Source organism: Mastigoproctus giganteus, chromosome 7 (genome assembly GCF_048544385.1).
Source record: "Mastigoproctus giganteus isolate SK-2022 chromosome 7, ASM4854438v1, whole genome shotgun sequence".
Classification (NCBI taxonomy): Eukaryota; Metazoa; Arthropoda; class Arachnida; order Uropygi; family Thelyphonidae; genus Mastigoproctus; species Mastigoproctus giganteus.
Genome location: NC_143581.1, coordinates 142,915,458 through 142,930,082, shown reverse-complemented (window position 1 = coordinate 142,930,082; position 14,625 = coordinate 142,915,458). Strand labels below are relative to the sequence as shown.

Sequence of the window (14,625 nt, the reverse complement as noted above, 5' to 3'; positions counted from 1 at the left end):
TATAACTGAAATGTTAATTTGCTATATTTAACCCCAGGGGCTCACATCTGGTGAGTATGGACTTGGCACACCCAGGGTGTTGAGCTGGATATCATCATTCTTCTCTTTTTCTTGGTGATTCCCTTCTATTTTTGACTCACTCACTCACTCACTCAGGGGTAACTCGGAAATTTTTTTTTGGATGATGCAGCAAAAGTCTCAGGCTTCCTTGCACCATTTGATTAATTATAATAATAATACTCTGAACTTGTCTTTTTGGAAGTTTTGTTTGCTCACAGTAGTTTTTTAAGCTAATTTTAACACTATTTCCACAAAGAATTAAGCTCATTTGGGATTTCTTATAGAAGGAATATTTGATAGTGGTTTAAGTTTTCTGTAAATATTTACAGTTAAATAAGTTAACTTTTTTTCTTTTTTTTTTTAATTATGCATCATGTTTACTAGTTTAAGTTCTATTAATGCATCCAGTGACTGAAAAGACTTGGAAGATCTTATTAAGTCTACCTCCATTAACCATTTGAGCAGTGAGTTTTCTGCTAGCAGTGAACTCTGAAGTTTAATTTTGTATGTTTTAAAATCTTTTAAAGTAAAGACTTCAGACATAAATGCTCTCAAATATTAATCTGTTTGTATTTTAACTTAACTGCTCAACATTAGAAAATGAAATTTCTGTCAAAAATTAAATTAAAATAAAAAAATCACTAAAAAAATTCATAAAAAATCAGAAAAAAAATTTGTAAAAATACCTCATAACTCTCTTTGATACTGTAATATCCTCTACATCTATTTACTTATCACTTCATTCAGTTTCATCAACTTCTGATTTAAATTCCACTAAATTTCTTAAATTTTTGTCTCAAACTGAATAATCGCGTGCCTGACAAATCCAATCTCCTCTGATTTTCAAAGCTATGTTCGAAAATCAATTAAATGTGTCCACTATTAGTTGGAAATACAGAAAAGAGATAGCAAGAATATACAGAATAGTGCTGAAAGGATTAAAGATAAGAACAATAAGATGAAGGTGAGTGGATAAGCTAAAACTCTCTCTGGGAAAAACAAATAACTGCAAGTTGGCAGAAATCTCACTGACTTCATGTTCAAGGCCAATCCTTTCACAGAAGGAAATTTAAGAGTTTTCACAGATGGGATTTGATTTCTTGTTTAATTTTATATAACAGGTTTTTTCTATTTCTTTTCATTTCTTTTCTTTTTTTTTTTTTTTGTTTATGGTTTTCGTGTTTCATGTCAGTTCCCTTCTGATTTTTTATATAAGCATGTTGTGTGTGGTTTTATGCCCTTAATGGATCGTGAAATAAAAATTTTTATTCAAGTATCATGGTTAAAATTTTGTCTGAGGTAGTCTACGAGATTTCAGTTATTTCTTTCTGGAAATTTATTTCTTTTTAAAAAGCAGATTTGTTTTACATTTCATGTCTAGCCGATCTCAAAACAGAAATTTTGCTTACTCATTAGGTGATTTAACATGTTTATTAGCTGATAGCAATTATCCATAGTTAATGCTTTTTTGTTATGAAGTAAAATATATTCTGAAGTATGTATGTGTACACACATCTTTGGGCAAATATTCAACTAGATTAGCAAAACGGTGACAAGTTTTTAAGTACAGACAGTCTCCTATTTATGTTGGGGAGATACGATCTTATGAACAAAAATGCATGTTAAAATGACAAAATCACCATCGTAATGTTTTTCCTATTAATGTATTATAAAGTGAAGTGCATTCCCATCGTCAGAATTTTGGATTCACCGACTTAATTGAAGCTTCACTTAACTACTCGTTAAAAATAAAAATACATACTGTATTAGTCATATAAAATTATCCACATTTTAAGAAGTCAAGGATAGAAATCTCAAAGGAATTTTTCTTCTTCTCTTAATACATTTCATTACTGCAGTGCAAAAGATTACATAATCTTCGCTGAACATGTCTTTGTCCCGTGTTTGAGCAATTTTAAATGAAAATGGCTGTTTTACTTGTAGTACTGGCTGTGTTTTTTCTTCTTTTCATTCTTACCCTTTGTTGCTTCAACATGATCATATCCTTGATGGTTGGCTCAGCATCGTGTGATTTCATCATCTCAACCACATTAGTTTTGATAAAGTAGACATAAACAATCTCATTTGCCACTTCCACAAACAACAACTAAACAACATGAATGCACACTGCGGCCATACATTCTGTTATATATCATTCATTATAGCCTGGGTGACTTCTTCCCTTGATTCAGCATTATCTGTGGGATTCTTAATATTGTATTTCCTCCAGAACTTTCAAAGGGCCCCCCATCTACTAGTGGACTATGCAGCAACTGATTGCTGCATAGTGCTATAAAGCAGAACCATTGTTGTGAACAAAACTTTCACTTGACATTCTACAATAGTGGTGTCTAACAGACAATTCAAGAGAGAAAAATCCTGATTGCTAATGTTAGAAAGACTACTGTACTGATAAACAATCCTATCCCTACATTTTAATATAATTTCAAGACCAAAGTGTGGATTTTAAAAAACCATGCTTTCTTCTCCACAAAACCTCTGTTACAGACATTCTCTCAGATATGCCAGACAAGCTGTACTTGCTACCTGAGAGTCTAAAACGCTGATGGAACTGATATTCGGGTGACACTCAAGTCAAGTGGACCCAATTTCGGCGAAGTCCGGACAGTCTGTGACAGCCAAATCCTCTGCTTGCACTTTCAAGATGGTGGGACTGTTAGTAATCCTGGGTATAACCTCCATGCACAAGTACATGGTGGGTGACCACCCAGGTGTGACCCAACGTAAGCAGGGGTCAAGGTGTGGCGCCCACACCACATGGAGCAACGCCACCCCTCTATGTTACCAGGCAATACTAGGTGGTAGATGACTCCCATCAACCGGTACAATACCACCACTTTGCTTATTAGAGGCTTGAAGTGGTGAAACCCATGTTTAGTCTCTAGAACTAAGTTCTGGTCAACCCTTCCCTATCTCTTCCATTATGCAGTATGATTAATGACTTTTGAGGTTATGATGAACATTGTGGCGAGATCCAATATTCCTTACATTTCGAGGGTACAGCTCTAAAACGGTGTTCGCAGGCCGGCTGCTAGTTAGCACACTGGACCGAACCTATTGGTAACTCTCTAGGAGGCTTCCGGATTAGCTAGTGTATAATCTTGCTACCTCTACTCTGCCAGATAGTGACTGGAGGGAGTCCGAGTAGTGTGTATGCGGGGAGCATTGTCGAGGCCACGTTATGTCCAGGATCTGGGTATATTCTTGGCATGTGTACACCATATCCAAAAATTTCATTACTTCATACAGCATGTCCCACCCACTATTTCTTACTATTGAATACACCATGAATTGTCAAACTAATAGAGCAAGCTTATCTGCGAAAAGATCTAAACCTCCCAAGCACTTCCTAATTTATTTCACAAATATACGTGGTCTCAGTTCTAATCTCAACGATGTCCATTTCCACTTGCAGTCTGCCAAATCCCATGTACTTTTTCTGACAGAATCTCAGTTATCAGTTGATTCAACTACTGCTCATCTCAGATGCACAAATTATTTGCTGTGTAATTGCTTTCGCCCCAAAGGTGGTACTTGTGCATATGTCCGTTCAGATATTCCCTGTGAGAGACTTGGCAATTTGGAATCTCCTCTCTTTGATCTTCTCTAGCTTAAAATCTCTCTACCTCATTGTGTCAGATTCATCTATTGTCTCTACCATTCTCCCAACTCCACTAATCACTTGGAGCTCTTTTACTTCCTCTCTTTGCAACTTGACTTTCTCCAGTCCAACTTTCCTAACAGTGAGGTAATGTTCACAACTCTAGCTGGCTTCCGTTTTCTAGTCACACCGACCCAGCTGGTTGAGATGCTGAGGCTTTTGCAATTACTAATGACCTAGCACAGATTGTTCATTTACCTACAAGAATACCAGACAATCCTAATCATACATCCAATATCCTTGATCTTTTTCTTACAAACAACCCTTCTAAGTACACGGTCGAAGTGAGAGGACCTTTAGGCACTTCAGATCACAACTTGGTGATTGTCTCTTCTCCAATGGAACCTTTATCTAATGGCTATTCCCAACCTCGTGTTGTTTGGCATTACAAGAATGCAAAATCCGATGACCTGCAAGACGTCTTTTCTTCTTTTCCTTGTCAGATTACTGTTTCAAAACTTCTAATGTCAATGTTTCCTCAGATCGTGTGAGTGAAATTATTCTTGCAGGAATGGAATCCTTTATCCCACACTCCACTTTAAAATCTTGTTCTTTATCTAAACCTTGGTTTTCCAATAAATGTGCTAAGGCTGTTCAAGAGACGAATGGTGCATATCGTAACTGGCTTGTTTCCAATTCTTCAGTTTCATTTTCTGCGTACACCAAAGCTCGCAACAATTGTAAAGCAGTTATTAATCAGTCCAAACTACAGTTTGAACAGGCTAAGAGTAGAAAACTTGCTTCTTGCCCTAATGGTAGCCGAGCATTCTGGTCTCTTGCCAAAGCTATTGGCTGCAATTTTGCCCATCTCTGCTCCCACCTCTGTCCAAACCAGATGGTTCTGTTGTAACTTCAGCCAAGGATAAAGCTGACCTGCTAGCATTCCATTTTTCTTCCAACTCATGTATTAATGATCTCGGTAAAACATCTCCCAACACGCTCCATTCAATGCCTCTTGTGGTCTTCTGTCAAAAGGATGTCAGAAGGATTTTGACGAATCTTGATGCTAAGAAAGCTCAAGGTCCGATGGTATTTCTCACTTGTTCTCAAAACCTGTGCTCCTGAACTTACTCCTATTCTTTCCGCCTTTTTTCACTTTCTTATTCCAAAGGTGTTTTTCCTTCTGCTTGGAAATTTGCTCATATCCAGCCAGTTCCTAAAAAGGGTGACAAATCCCTCCCATCCAATTATCGTCCCATGGCAATTATTTCTACTCTTTCTAAAGTAATGGAGAAATTAATTAACCGCCAACTCTTAAACTACCTAGAAACCTTCCATCTGATCAATGATCGCCAGTATGGATTCCGTCAGTGTCGATCCACTGGTGATATTCTGGCTTATGTTACCCATTTATGGACTAATTCAATGGAAAAGTTCGGTGAAACACAAGTAGTTGCTCTTGACATCTCAAAGGCTTTTGATCGTGCTTGGCATAAAGGTCTTCTAAACAAGCTTCCATCTTATGGTTTGCCAACTGTTTTCAGTAATTGATTATCCAGTTTTTTCTCTGATCGCTCACTGAGGGTGATGGTAGATGACTGTCTGTCTTCTAACTTCTCCATTAATGCCAGTGTCCCCCCAGGTTCAGTTCTTTCCTCCACTCTTTTCCTTTTGTATATTAATGACCTTCTTCCATTGACTGGAAATCCTATCCACAGTTTTGCCGATGACAGCACATTGCATTCCACTTTTCATTTTGAGAAACCTTGTCCTGCTCAATCAGCTTCAACTTCTCGAAAATCTGCTACCAATTTCTTAAATGCCGATCTTCAGGTAATTCTCCAGTAGGGCAAAGAAAACTTAGTTGATTTGAACCCTTCTAAAACTCAGTCTTGTCTTATATCTCGCAAAAAGGACTCTTCTGCTGCTATGCTTTTCTTTATTGACACTTCAATTTTGAGGCAAAATGATATAACTCTTTTGGGGATTACCCCAACTTCTAATCTCTCTTGGCACAAGCACATTACAAATATTGCTTCCTCTGCATCTAAAAAACTTGGTTTTCTCTTTCACTCTCAGCGTTACTTTTCTTCCAAACAGCTGCTCACTCAGTATAAATTGCAAATCCGCTCTACCATGGAATATTGTTCCCACAACTGGGGGTGGTGCCCCCAAAACCTCCCTCAGGCTTCTTGATTCCATTCAGAAGAGCGCAGTTATGTTAATTAATGATTCATCTTTAACAGAGTCTCTCCACTTCCTGTCTCATAGATGTACTGTTTCTGCTGCATGCCTCTTCTACAGATACTTCCATGGGCACTGTCCTTCTGAATTGGCTTCTATAATTCCCACTCTCTCTCTTTCAAAACAGTCCAAACACGTGCCGCCACCAGCCAACATCCATTTACTGTCCAACTTCAAACTGACAGAACCAACTTTTCATCTTCCTTGTTTATTCATTCAACTGCTGTTTTCTGGAATAACCTTCCTTATGTATTTCCTGAAAATTACAGTCTGCAGAAGTTCAAGTCCAATGTCAACAAATATCTTCTTTCATCTTCTCAACCTCCAATCCAATCCAAGCACGGTACAAAGTACTATAGGTTCTAATACCTCTCGTGTTTGGGGTTTACATAAAAAAACTACCGTGAGCCTATACAGATTCAGCATACAGCCACTCCCTGACTTATGCAATGGTTGCGTTCCACAGAACTCTACGTAAGTCAGAATTTCCCTAAATGCTTATGCAGCACTCACAACTATGCATGCTGGATTTGATTGAAGCAAAAAAGCAAAAAATAATTCTATTTTCATGTTCAACGAACATATAGAAAATTATTTATTCAATTTTTTTTATATCATGCGCAGGAAAAATTACAAAAGCATACAAGATTGCAAAAATTTCAAAATTATAAAATTACAAAAAGAGAGGAGGCAGGCATAACATCAGCAAGTTTTACATTTCGAGCATTGTTGCCAGAATTAACTCTCCAGCTGATAAGCACGCCACTGCGGTAGTTGAGGGCTGTGGAGATTTAGAAGGGTTTTTTCCGCAACACATCACAAAATTTCTTTTAGGCGCGCACTGTCCTTTAAAAGAGTATTCACTGTTGAAGCAGCAAAACTTTATTCCATGCAATAGATGACAAACTTTGTCCTGCTTCGTACTACTTAATTAATCATCTTCATTTCTAAATCAATTTTGTTTAATTTCTTAGCACTGCCAACAGTGCTAAGAAATTAAACTTCCCTTCACCATTGTAATAAGTAAATAGGAATGAAGAGAAGATTCTGAAAATTTATTTATATTTTTTATATGATTGAAGATTTCAGTGATGGGAACTCATTTTACTATAATACCGTAACATAAAAATGTTTTACATTTTCACAGAATTCCAATTATCGGTATTATCACAAATGCAATAAGATCGAGTTTACTACCTATTTATAATAGATTGCGCTAACAGAAAAGCCCAATAAACCAGAAAGTGCAAATTGTTTTTATGGTAATGACCTCCAGAAATGTGTTTTAGAAAAATATCACAAAGGCATTTCAAAAATTGATTCTTATAACAGAACATATGATAACAATGAAAGTGTAGTGCAATTTCCATTATAAAAATGACCTTTTAGAGAGATAAACAGCTTAGTTATATAGCGAAAATTTCAACTTCCGAGGTCTTGGAACGAATTACCAAAACAAAAAGTGTGCTATTGGGTTTATATTACAATATTTTCACGATACCTCCATTTATTCCTACAGGATGTAAAATACGTTTCCACGATTTTTTTAAGTTTGCACCCGCCGGCATTTGAATTTCCGTAAGTCAAGTATTACATAAGCCGGCGAGTGCCTGTACTTACAAAGGAAAACGTTAAATTCCTCTGACTTTCTGTGCTATCCTGAATATAAACTGAGGTAATTTTACAAAATCAAAGAAATGATTATACTCGAATATGCTCCCTGAAGTTTGCTGTAGAAGTTTTTTTGCATATTCAAGAATTTCAGTTTTCGTTAATACAGCAGACACAGCAACATAATTTCCACATTCGAAAAAAAAATTAATAAAACTTTGCGTACCTGTTCCATTGTAATACTTATAGAAGTATTACAATGGACTTACAGAAGTCCATATCTAAAAATAACATGTATTAATATTCTTTTAGCCAGCAAGTCATTGTCAACTTTAACTATTTGTCCTCTCAGGTAGTTGAGGATGACAGTTTTAATAAATTCAAGGGTCAATTGGATACTTATCTGTATGAGGAGAGCAACATAAAATTTGTGTTTTCTTTTCTACTTGGTTGAGTTTTTTTGTTTTGTTTTGTTTTTTTTTTTTTTTCCAGTGCAGCAAAAGCCTGTGCACTATATGGTTAATACTATTACTATAACATGTTATTTTTAGTTATGGATTTCAATAAGAAGTGAGCTAAATGAGTAGATAATAGGTTCTACAATTGATAATCTCACTTCAGCATGCTTTGGGTGATCAGCACTAGGTGTAAAAACTACCATACAGCAAAGAGACCTGATGATATGATTTGATATGGTTGTTAAAGAACAGAGAAGGGGGTGAAATGATTTGAAAATCTTGTGGTGGGGGCTGCAATTTATAGTTCCGTCTTTGTGCTTGACAATCTTAGAATGCTACATGTAAGATATTGTATATATATTCAGATTATTATTTTAATGGAACCAGGTCATATGTGTATTGTATATACACAACATGCAAGTCATGAGCTGGTTTGCTGGCTGAAAAATCCAGAATAACTCATAAGGGAAGAAATTCCACACGAATTATTCTCAAGTCTTCTCACTTGAAGACGACTCTAGAAATTCCTTCAATTACCAACAAAAATCAAGTGCAGACTTCTAATGAGTGGCAGATAGCAATATACCATGTGACTAAGCTGCCACAGAGAAAAAAGTAAAAGAAAAAGTACTCTAAGGGTGAAATTAAATTAACATGTTACCTGGAATATTTACAAAAATAATTAGCAAAGGAATTTGAAAGCTGTAAAATATAGCTGTTCACTAGTTCATATGAATTCTTTGCTTCCAGGCTCTGTTTATTATAATTGTAGTAATAAATAACATTTTATTATTATATCTATTACACTGTAATTTTTATGATTTTTGCTTCCCATTCATTAATTTTTCATTCTGCATATGCAGAAGAAATTTCATTTCTGGAATTATATCAATTATAATGTGCAATGCCCTTTAAAATGCAGGTACCTGGACAGTGTCAGATTAAGGCCTGGGCTAGCAGGGCCATTGCCTGGGGTGCCAAAAACAAAACAATGAGGCAAAAAAAAAAAAAAATATATATATATATATATATATATATATGAGAGAGATAATCTTTATTGCTACTCATGGCCATAAAGCCAGGGGTTTTGCAGCCACCCGATACTTCCAGGATACTCGAACAATTATTTAAAAAAAAAAAAAAAGTAATTTACAAATGAAAACATATTTTAATACAAAGGAGAGAACACTTCACAAGATTTAGGTCTGGTCGAGCTGGCTTCACATCGAGATAAGAGCACCAGCTCAATCATTGCTGATTAGTCCTGCTAGTCATTTTTTTTCGGTATGTCCATTCAGCGGCGAATTTGTTCAGGTCGGTGTCAAGTGCCTGGGTTTGCATATATATATGTCCTTAATAAATGGGTACAAAAATATCTTGGTCTGTCCCTAGATGACTGCCTCTGTACCTCCCTTCTTCACTGGCCCTGTCTCTGGGTGCCTCAGATCAAAACTCTGAGAAGCTCTGTCCCATTGTCATTTTCAGCTTCATCGATTTGGCATTACTAGAATACAGAATGAGCTGGTCTGAACTATTTCGTTTCCCTGATTGGGCTACTGTTTTAAATCTTATAATTCCAGTATTTTCTAAGAACACATCACTGAAATTATTCTTGAGAATAAAATCCTTTCTTTCTCAGTACACCCATGATTTTACAAAAAATATGCTGCACTTGTTCGGAATAAGAATATAGTATATTGCAATTGACTTGTATCCAGCTCTTCAGCTTCATTTTCTACTTACACTACAGTTTGCAACAGTTGTAAATAAACAAGTTATTAATAAATCAAAACTTTATTTCAATAAAAAGGTTAAGAATAGGAAATTTGCTTCTTATACAAATCTGAAAAATTTTCCAAACCAAGATTTATTAAAGTTGGTACAACCAACTTTCATGCAGTTATGAGACCAATAGATCTTCATTGGCTTGTAATCATAACTTTTCAGTCTTGATTATTGAAAGTAAATGGAAGAATGATTTTCAGAAGAAAAAAAAAAAAAAAAAAAGATTTTTAATAATTGTACATCATTGTATAGTGCTGATACTCCATACAATGAGATTCTAAAGCTGAAGTTGTTCTTCAGTTTTAGTATCTCATTCTTTATTCTTTGATATCAATTTTATGCAGCAACTGAACCAAGGCATTATTCATAACCTCAAAAGAACATATAAATCCAAGACAGATATTGTACTTGATCCTTGGTGTAGGAGGGGAACAATTTCCATCCAGAGAGATCTGAAGATGTTATTTGTGATGTTACCTTGCACAGACAGACATGATAGGAGGAAGTACATGTTGAGAGGCATGTCAATCAATTCAACCTGGAGAGCTTGTGCAAAGCACATGGGGTAGAATATTTTCAGTGTGGTCTGTGCTTGTTAATAGAAGAGACTGCTTCTACAGGGACAAGATACACATAAATAGAAAAGGTGCAAGAATATTTGCTTATGCTATTAAGGCAGCGTTAGTTAGATTGGAAAACTGCAAGCTTGAGGGATATACATACTAATCTATTAATAATAGCCACAGGCAGAAGCGAAAGTGATTCTTGCAGCACTGCTATTTGAACGTGCAGCAGTCCAGTAAGCAAGGTACTAGGGATTTCATGGACAGCTGTGGGTTATCTTGGAACAAGGAAATAAGTGGGCTGTGTTAGAGTAACTAAGAGTAAGAACAGGTTCAAGTAAACCAATGCTAAGAGCATAGTAAATAAATTTGATGAATTTTAAGCGTTGGTCAAGTCATCAAATGCAGACATTGTGGGGCTTTCAGAGGCTTGGTGTCACTCAGATATGAGTGATACAGAATTTGAATATGGGGAGTACAATATATACAGAAAAAATAGGAAGGAGGGGTTATGCTGTTAGTTAAGAAGCACATGAAATCCATGGGTGACCAGTGCAACGTTGAGTCAGTTTGGTGTTGACATAAGCACTTGAAGAACAAAAATGAGAGTAGGAGTGTATTATAGGTGGAATGTACTCATTCTAGTTGGGCCAGTAAATCAGAATATCTTATAATGGGGGATTTTAACTTTCCAGGTATTGGCTGGAACTTGTGGGTTGATTATTCGCACACTAGCAAGAATTTATGGATTTATTGGATGACTCTTTTCTACAACAGTATGTTAGAGAGGCAACAAGAGAGAGAGAGAGCTACACTCTTAATCTAATTATCAGCAGTGATTCTGTGGCAGAGAAGAAAAATACATGGGAGCTTATAAATTATCAGATGATACAGAAGCATATGGTAAATATAAATGAGTTTGGTTTGTAATCATGTCACAAAGGTTAGGCATGCTAAGGCTGATTATGAGAAACCTCTGGCAAAGAATGCCAAGAAAAACAGCAAAGCCTTCTTTATTTTTATTAACAGTAGAAGAAAGAGATTGTCCACTTGATGTCATTGGTTTAGCTGTTGATCATCATTCTCAGGGTGCTGACACACTAAATAGATATTTGCATCCACATTCACACATATGGAGTTTTTTAAGGAGTGGTATGACAGAAGTTCACCCAACTCTAACAGGGAGCTAAATGATTTTGTGATAACTGAGAGGAAAGTGGAAAAAAAATTGTTGAAGCTGAACATAAAGAAATTGCATGGGGTGGATGAAAACTATCCAGTTATATTAAGGAAGATAACAAAGGAGGTAAGCAAACCCTTAGCCATAATTATGGGAGCATCTTCGGATTCAGGGGAGGAGGTCCCTATGGACTGGAGATGAGCAATTTATCCCCAGTTCACAAAGGGGAATTAGAAGGTGATATGAATAATTACAGACCCATTAGATTAACCACTGTTCCAGGAAAAATAATGGAGTTAATGAAGTAATGCAGGATCATATAGACAAGCCTGCAGTTATACTTAAGACACAGTGTGGATTTGTTAAGGGCAAATCTTGTCTGACCAGTTTGATTGGATACTGTGATGTTGTCACACATGAACTGGATCCAAAAATTAATTTTGATATCATATACTTGGATTTCAGAAAAGCTTTTGATACTGTTGCACATAAGACTACTGTACAAATTGGAGCAGTGTTGCATTAAGGCCAAGTTGCTGCTATAGATAAAGGAATGGTCAAGTGGAAGAAGACAGAGTGTAATCAATGGACACTGATTGCTCTTCATTGGCTAATGTTATTAGTGGAGTCCCCCAGGGTTTTGGTGTTTGGCCCATTATTATTTTTTTCTATATTTATCAATTATAGTGATGATTTGATGCCCACATTTGCAGATGAAACAAAGGTTGGCTGGATAGTTGATGACAGTATGCTACTGCAACAGGATCTAGAAAAATAGGCAGATAGGCTGAGAAATGGCAATTGAAGTTTAACTTTAACAAATTCAAAGTACTGCATATGAGTAGCAGTAATCCCAGATTAACATACCAACTGTGTTGGTACTGCACTCAGAGTGGTGTAAAATTAAAAACACCTAGGTTAGTTGTGCAATTGGATATGAATTTAACCCCATGAGTATGGGCTTGGCAAACCTGAGCTGTCCTGAGCTGGATATCATCATTCTTCTCTTTCTTGGTGATTTCCTTCTACTTCTCTCTCTCTCTCTCAGGGTGACTCAGAATTTTTTTTTTTTTTTTTTTTTTTGACTGGTGCAGCATAAGCCTCAGGCTTCCATGCACCATATGGCTCATAATAATAATAATAATAATAAAGCTCTCTGAGCAGTGCTGGCAGCACAGCTCATGGGGTTTTGTCAGTGATTGGAAGTTTCATAGCAGGATAAGGATGTGAATATCCCATTTTACAAGGTAGTGGTTAGGCTGCATCTGGATTACTACATACTGGTGTGCGCCTCCGTAGCCAGGTGGGAAGGAGCAGCAGTGCGTAGCACATGCTTCTTGATTAGACCGGGGTTCGAGCCCGTCACCACCAAATACGGAGTATGCGGAAAGGTCAAGGAATGACCACCGCATATCCCGGAGCAATATGGCCTTAGTTGCTAATGCTCCTAAAAACCAAATAACAAATAACAACAACATACTGGTTTGGAGGCTTCATTTTAGGAAAAATATTTACACTGCTGGAACAGGTGCAGAGAAAGACTTCATTTTTGCAAATTGCATCATCTGCCTGATCACATGTTTCAAAAAATATTCCTAAGAATAAAAAACATATTCAAAAACGACACCTCAAATTTGGGTGATAAGCCAGACTTTAATGAATGAGAATTACTTAAAGTTTAGTCTTTCATTTTAAAATACTGAAGGTATTTCTCAATCATAACCATTCCATGCTTAAATAGTAAATAGTTTTAGACCAATAGAGATGGGGATAAAATACTCCTTGGTACATGATGATGAGTTAATATAATTTTGTCCCTTGTTATCTGACATGAAGTTTATTACGAATGATCCAGGATCATACAAGAACTATAACTGACATAATCACCTAGATTAATTTCACAATGGATTACAGTTAACTTAAATTTTTATCTTTCCCTGAAGACCTGAATTCACATGTACATCACATATGTCTTAGGTTATTGTTGATTTATTTAAGGACATAAGTTTTATTAATATTCTCAATTGTGTGCTTTGCAGTTCACACTGCCAAGTTACAAGATTGCAGCAAAAGCCATGTTGGAAAGGAGTCTTAATTGTGTAAATGAAACCATGAAGAAACGTCTAGTCTTTCAACATGTTTGGCCGTCCATCTTCTTGGATGTAGTCAGAGAATCCCTCCATGATTGTATTAACCTAGACAAACATATGAAAGAGTCATTTCACAATGTGGCAAAGAATTATAAGTCTTTAAAAGATTCTGAAAAATAATATTTCACAATAACAGTGTGATATGTAATTCTTCCAGATGTGCTTTGGGAGGTTTTGTTTCACAGTAATACAATGTTCTTGTAAGAGTATTCCAAAGATATCCACTGCTATGTAAAAATAATTACTGAATATGGACCAAACATTGTACAAGAAGGAATCAAAAATTGTCTATGCATTTAGTAATCAAAAATTGAAAGACTTATGTGCTCATTACTTATACCTCTATGAACAAGGGAAATCAATTGCACAAGTTAAAAAAATTTCTAGCTTTGTAGTTCAGTTACTTCTACATAAGGAAGACACTGTCCAATATAATGCTCAGTGTGTTTATTGTGGTATATATATATGAAGTTAAATGTACCTTGTACAAAATACCTTTTTGTACATATATACATACATTTTTGTGATTAATTTTGATTTTTAAATGCCTCATTTCCATATTTGTACAATAATATATTCACTTCTCCTTTCTTATTCCATCCTATACTTTTTTTTTTTTATATTATTCATGACTACATATATATTTCATGTAGGCAATATTTTGTAAATAGAACTGTACAGTAGGTTTTTAGATAATGAATATTCATGATCATTCCTGTTAATTTTTATTTAGATGTTATTACACATGACATCCTACTGAATTTTATGAAAATAAATATTTATTGATTTCCATTTTAATAACTTGAACAAAAAAAAAATTATTTAATACTTGACCTTGAGATCCAGCTTTCTGATTACCATTTAAACCAGCACTCTGCTTATTCTTAGTTCGTGCTATTTTTGTTTTCATAGAATTTTTTGTTGCAGTAAATATTTGACTAAACTTGATATA

At 35.6% G+C, this 14,625-nt stretch overlaps 1 protein-coding gene across 1 annotated transcript in view; it reads left to right on the top strand.

Moving 5' to 3' along the window:
- Positions 1-13,944, top strand: part of LOC150083240 (leucine-rich repeat-containing protein 49-like) — a 494,942-nt gene extending 480,998 nt beyond the window's left edge. Inside the window, exon 18 of the mRNA XM_090377128.1 lies at positions 13,563-13,944. Within this exon, the coding sequence (XP_090233254.1) occupies positions 13,563-13,793 (231 nt within the window). The 3' untranslated portion in view covers positions 13,794-13,944. The remainder of the gene's footprint in view (positions 1-13,562) is intronic.
- The last annotated feature ends 681 nt before the right edge of the window (positions 13,945-14,625 follow it).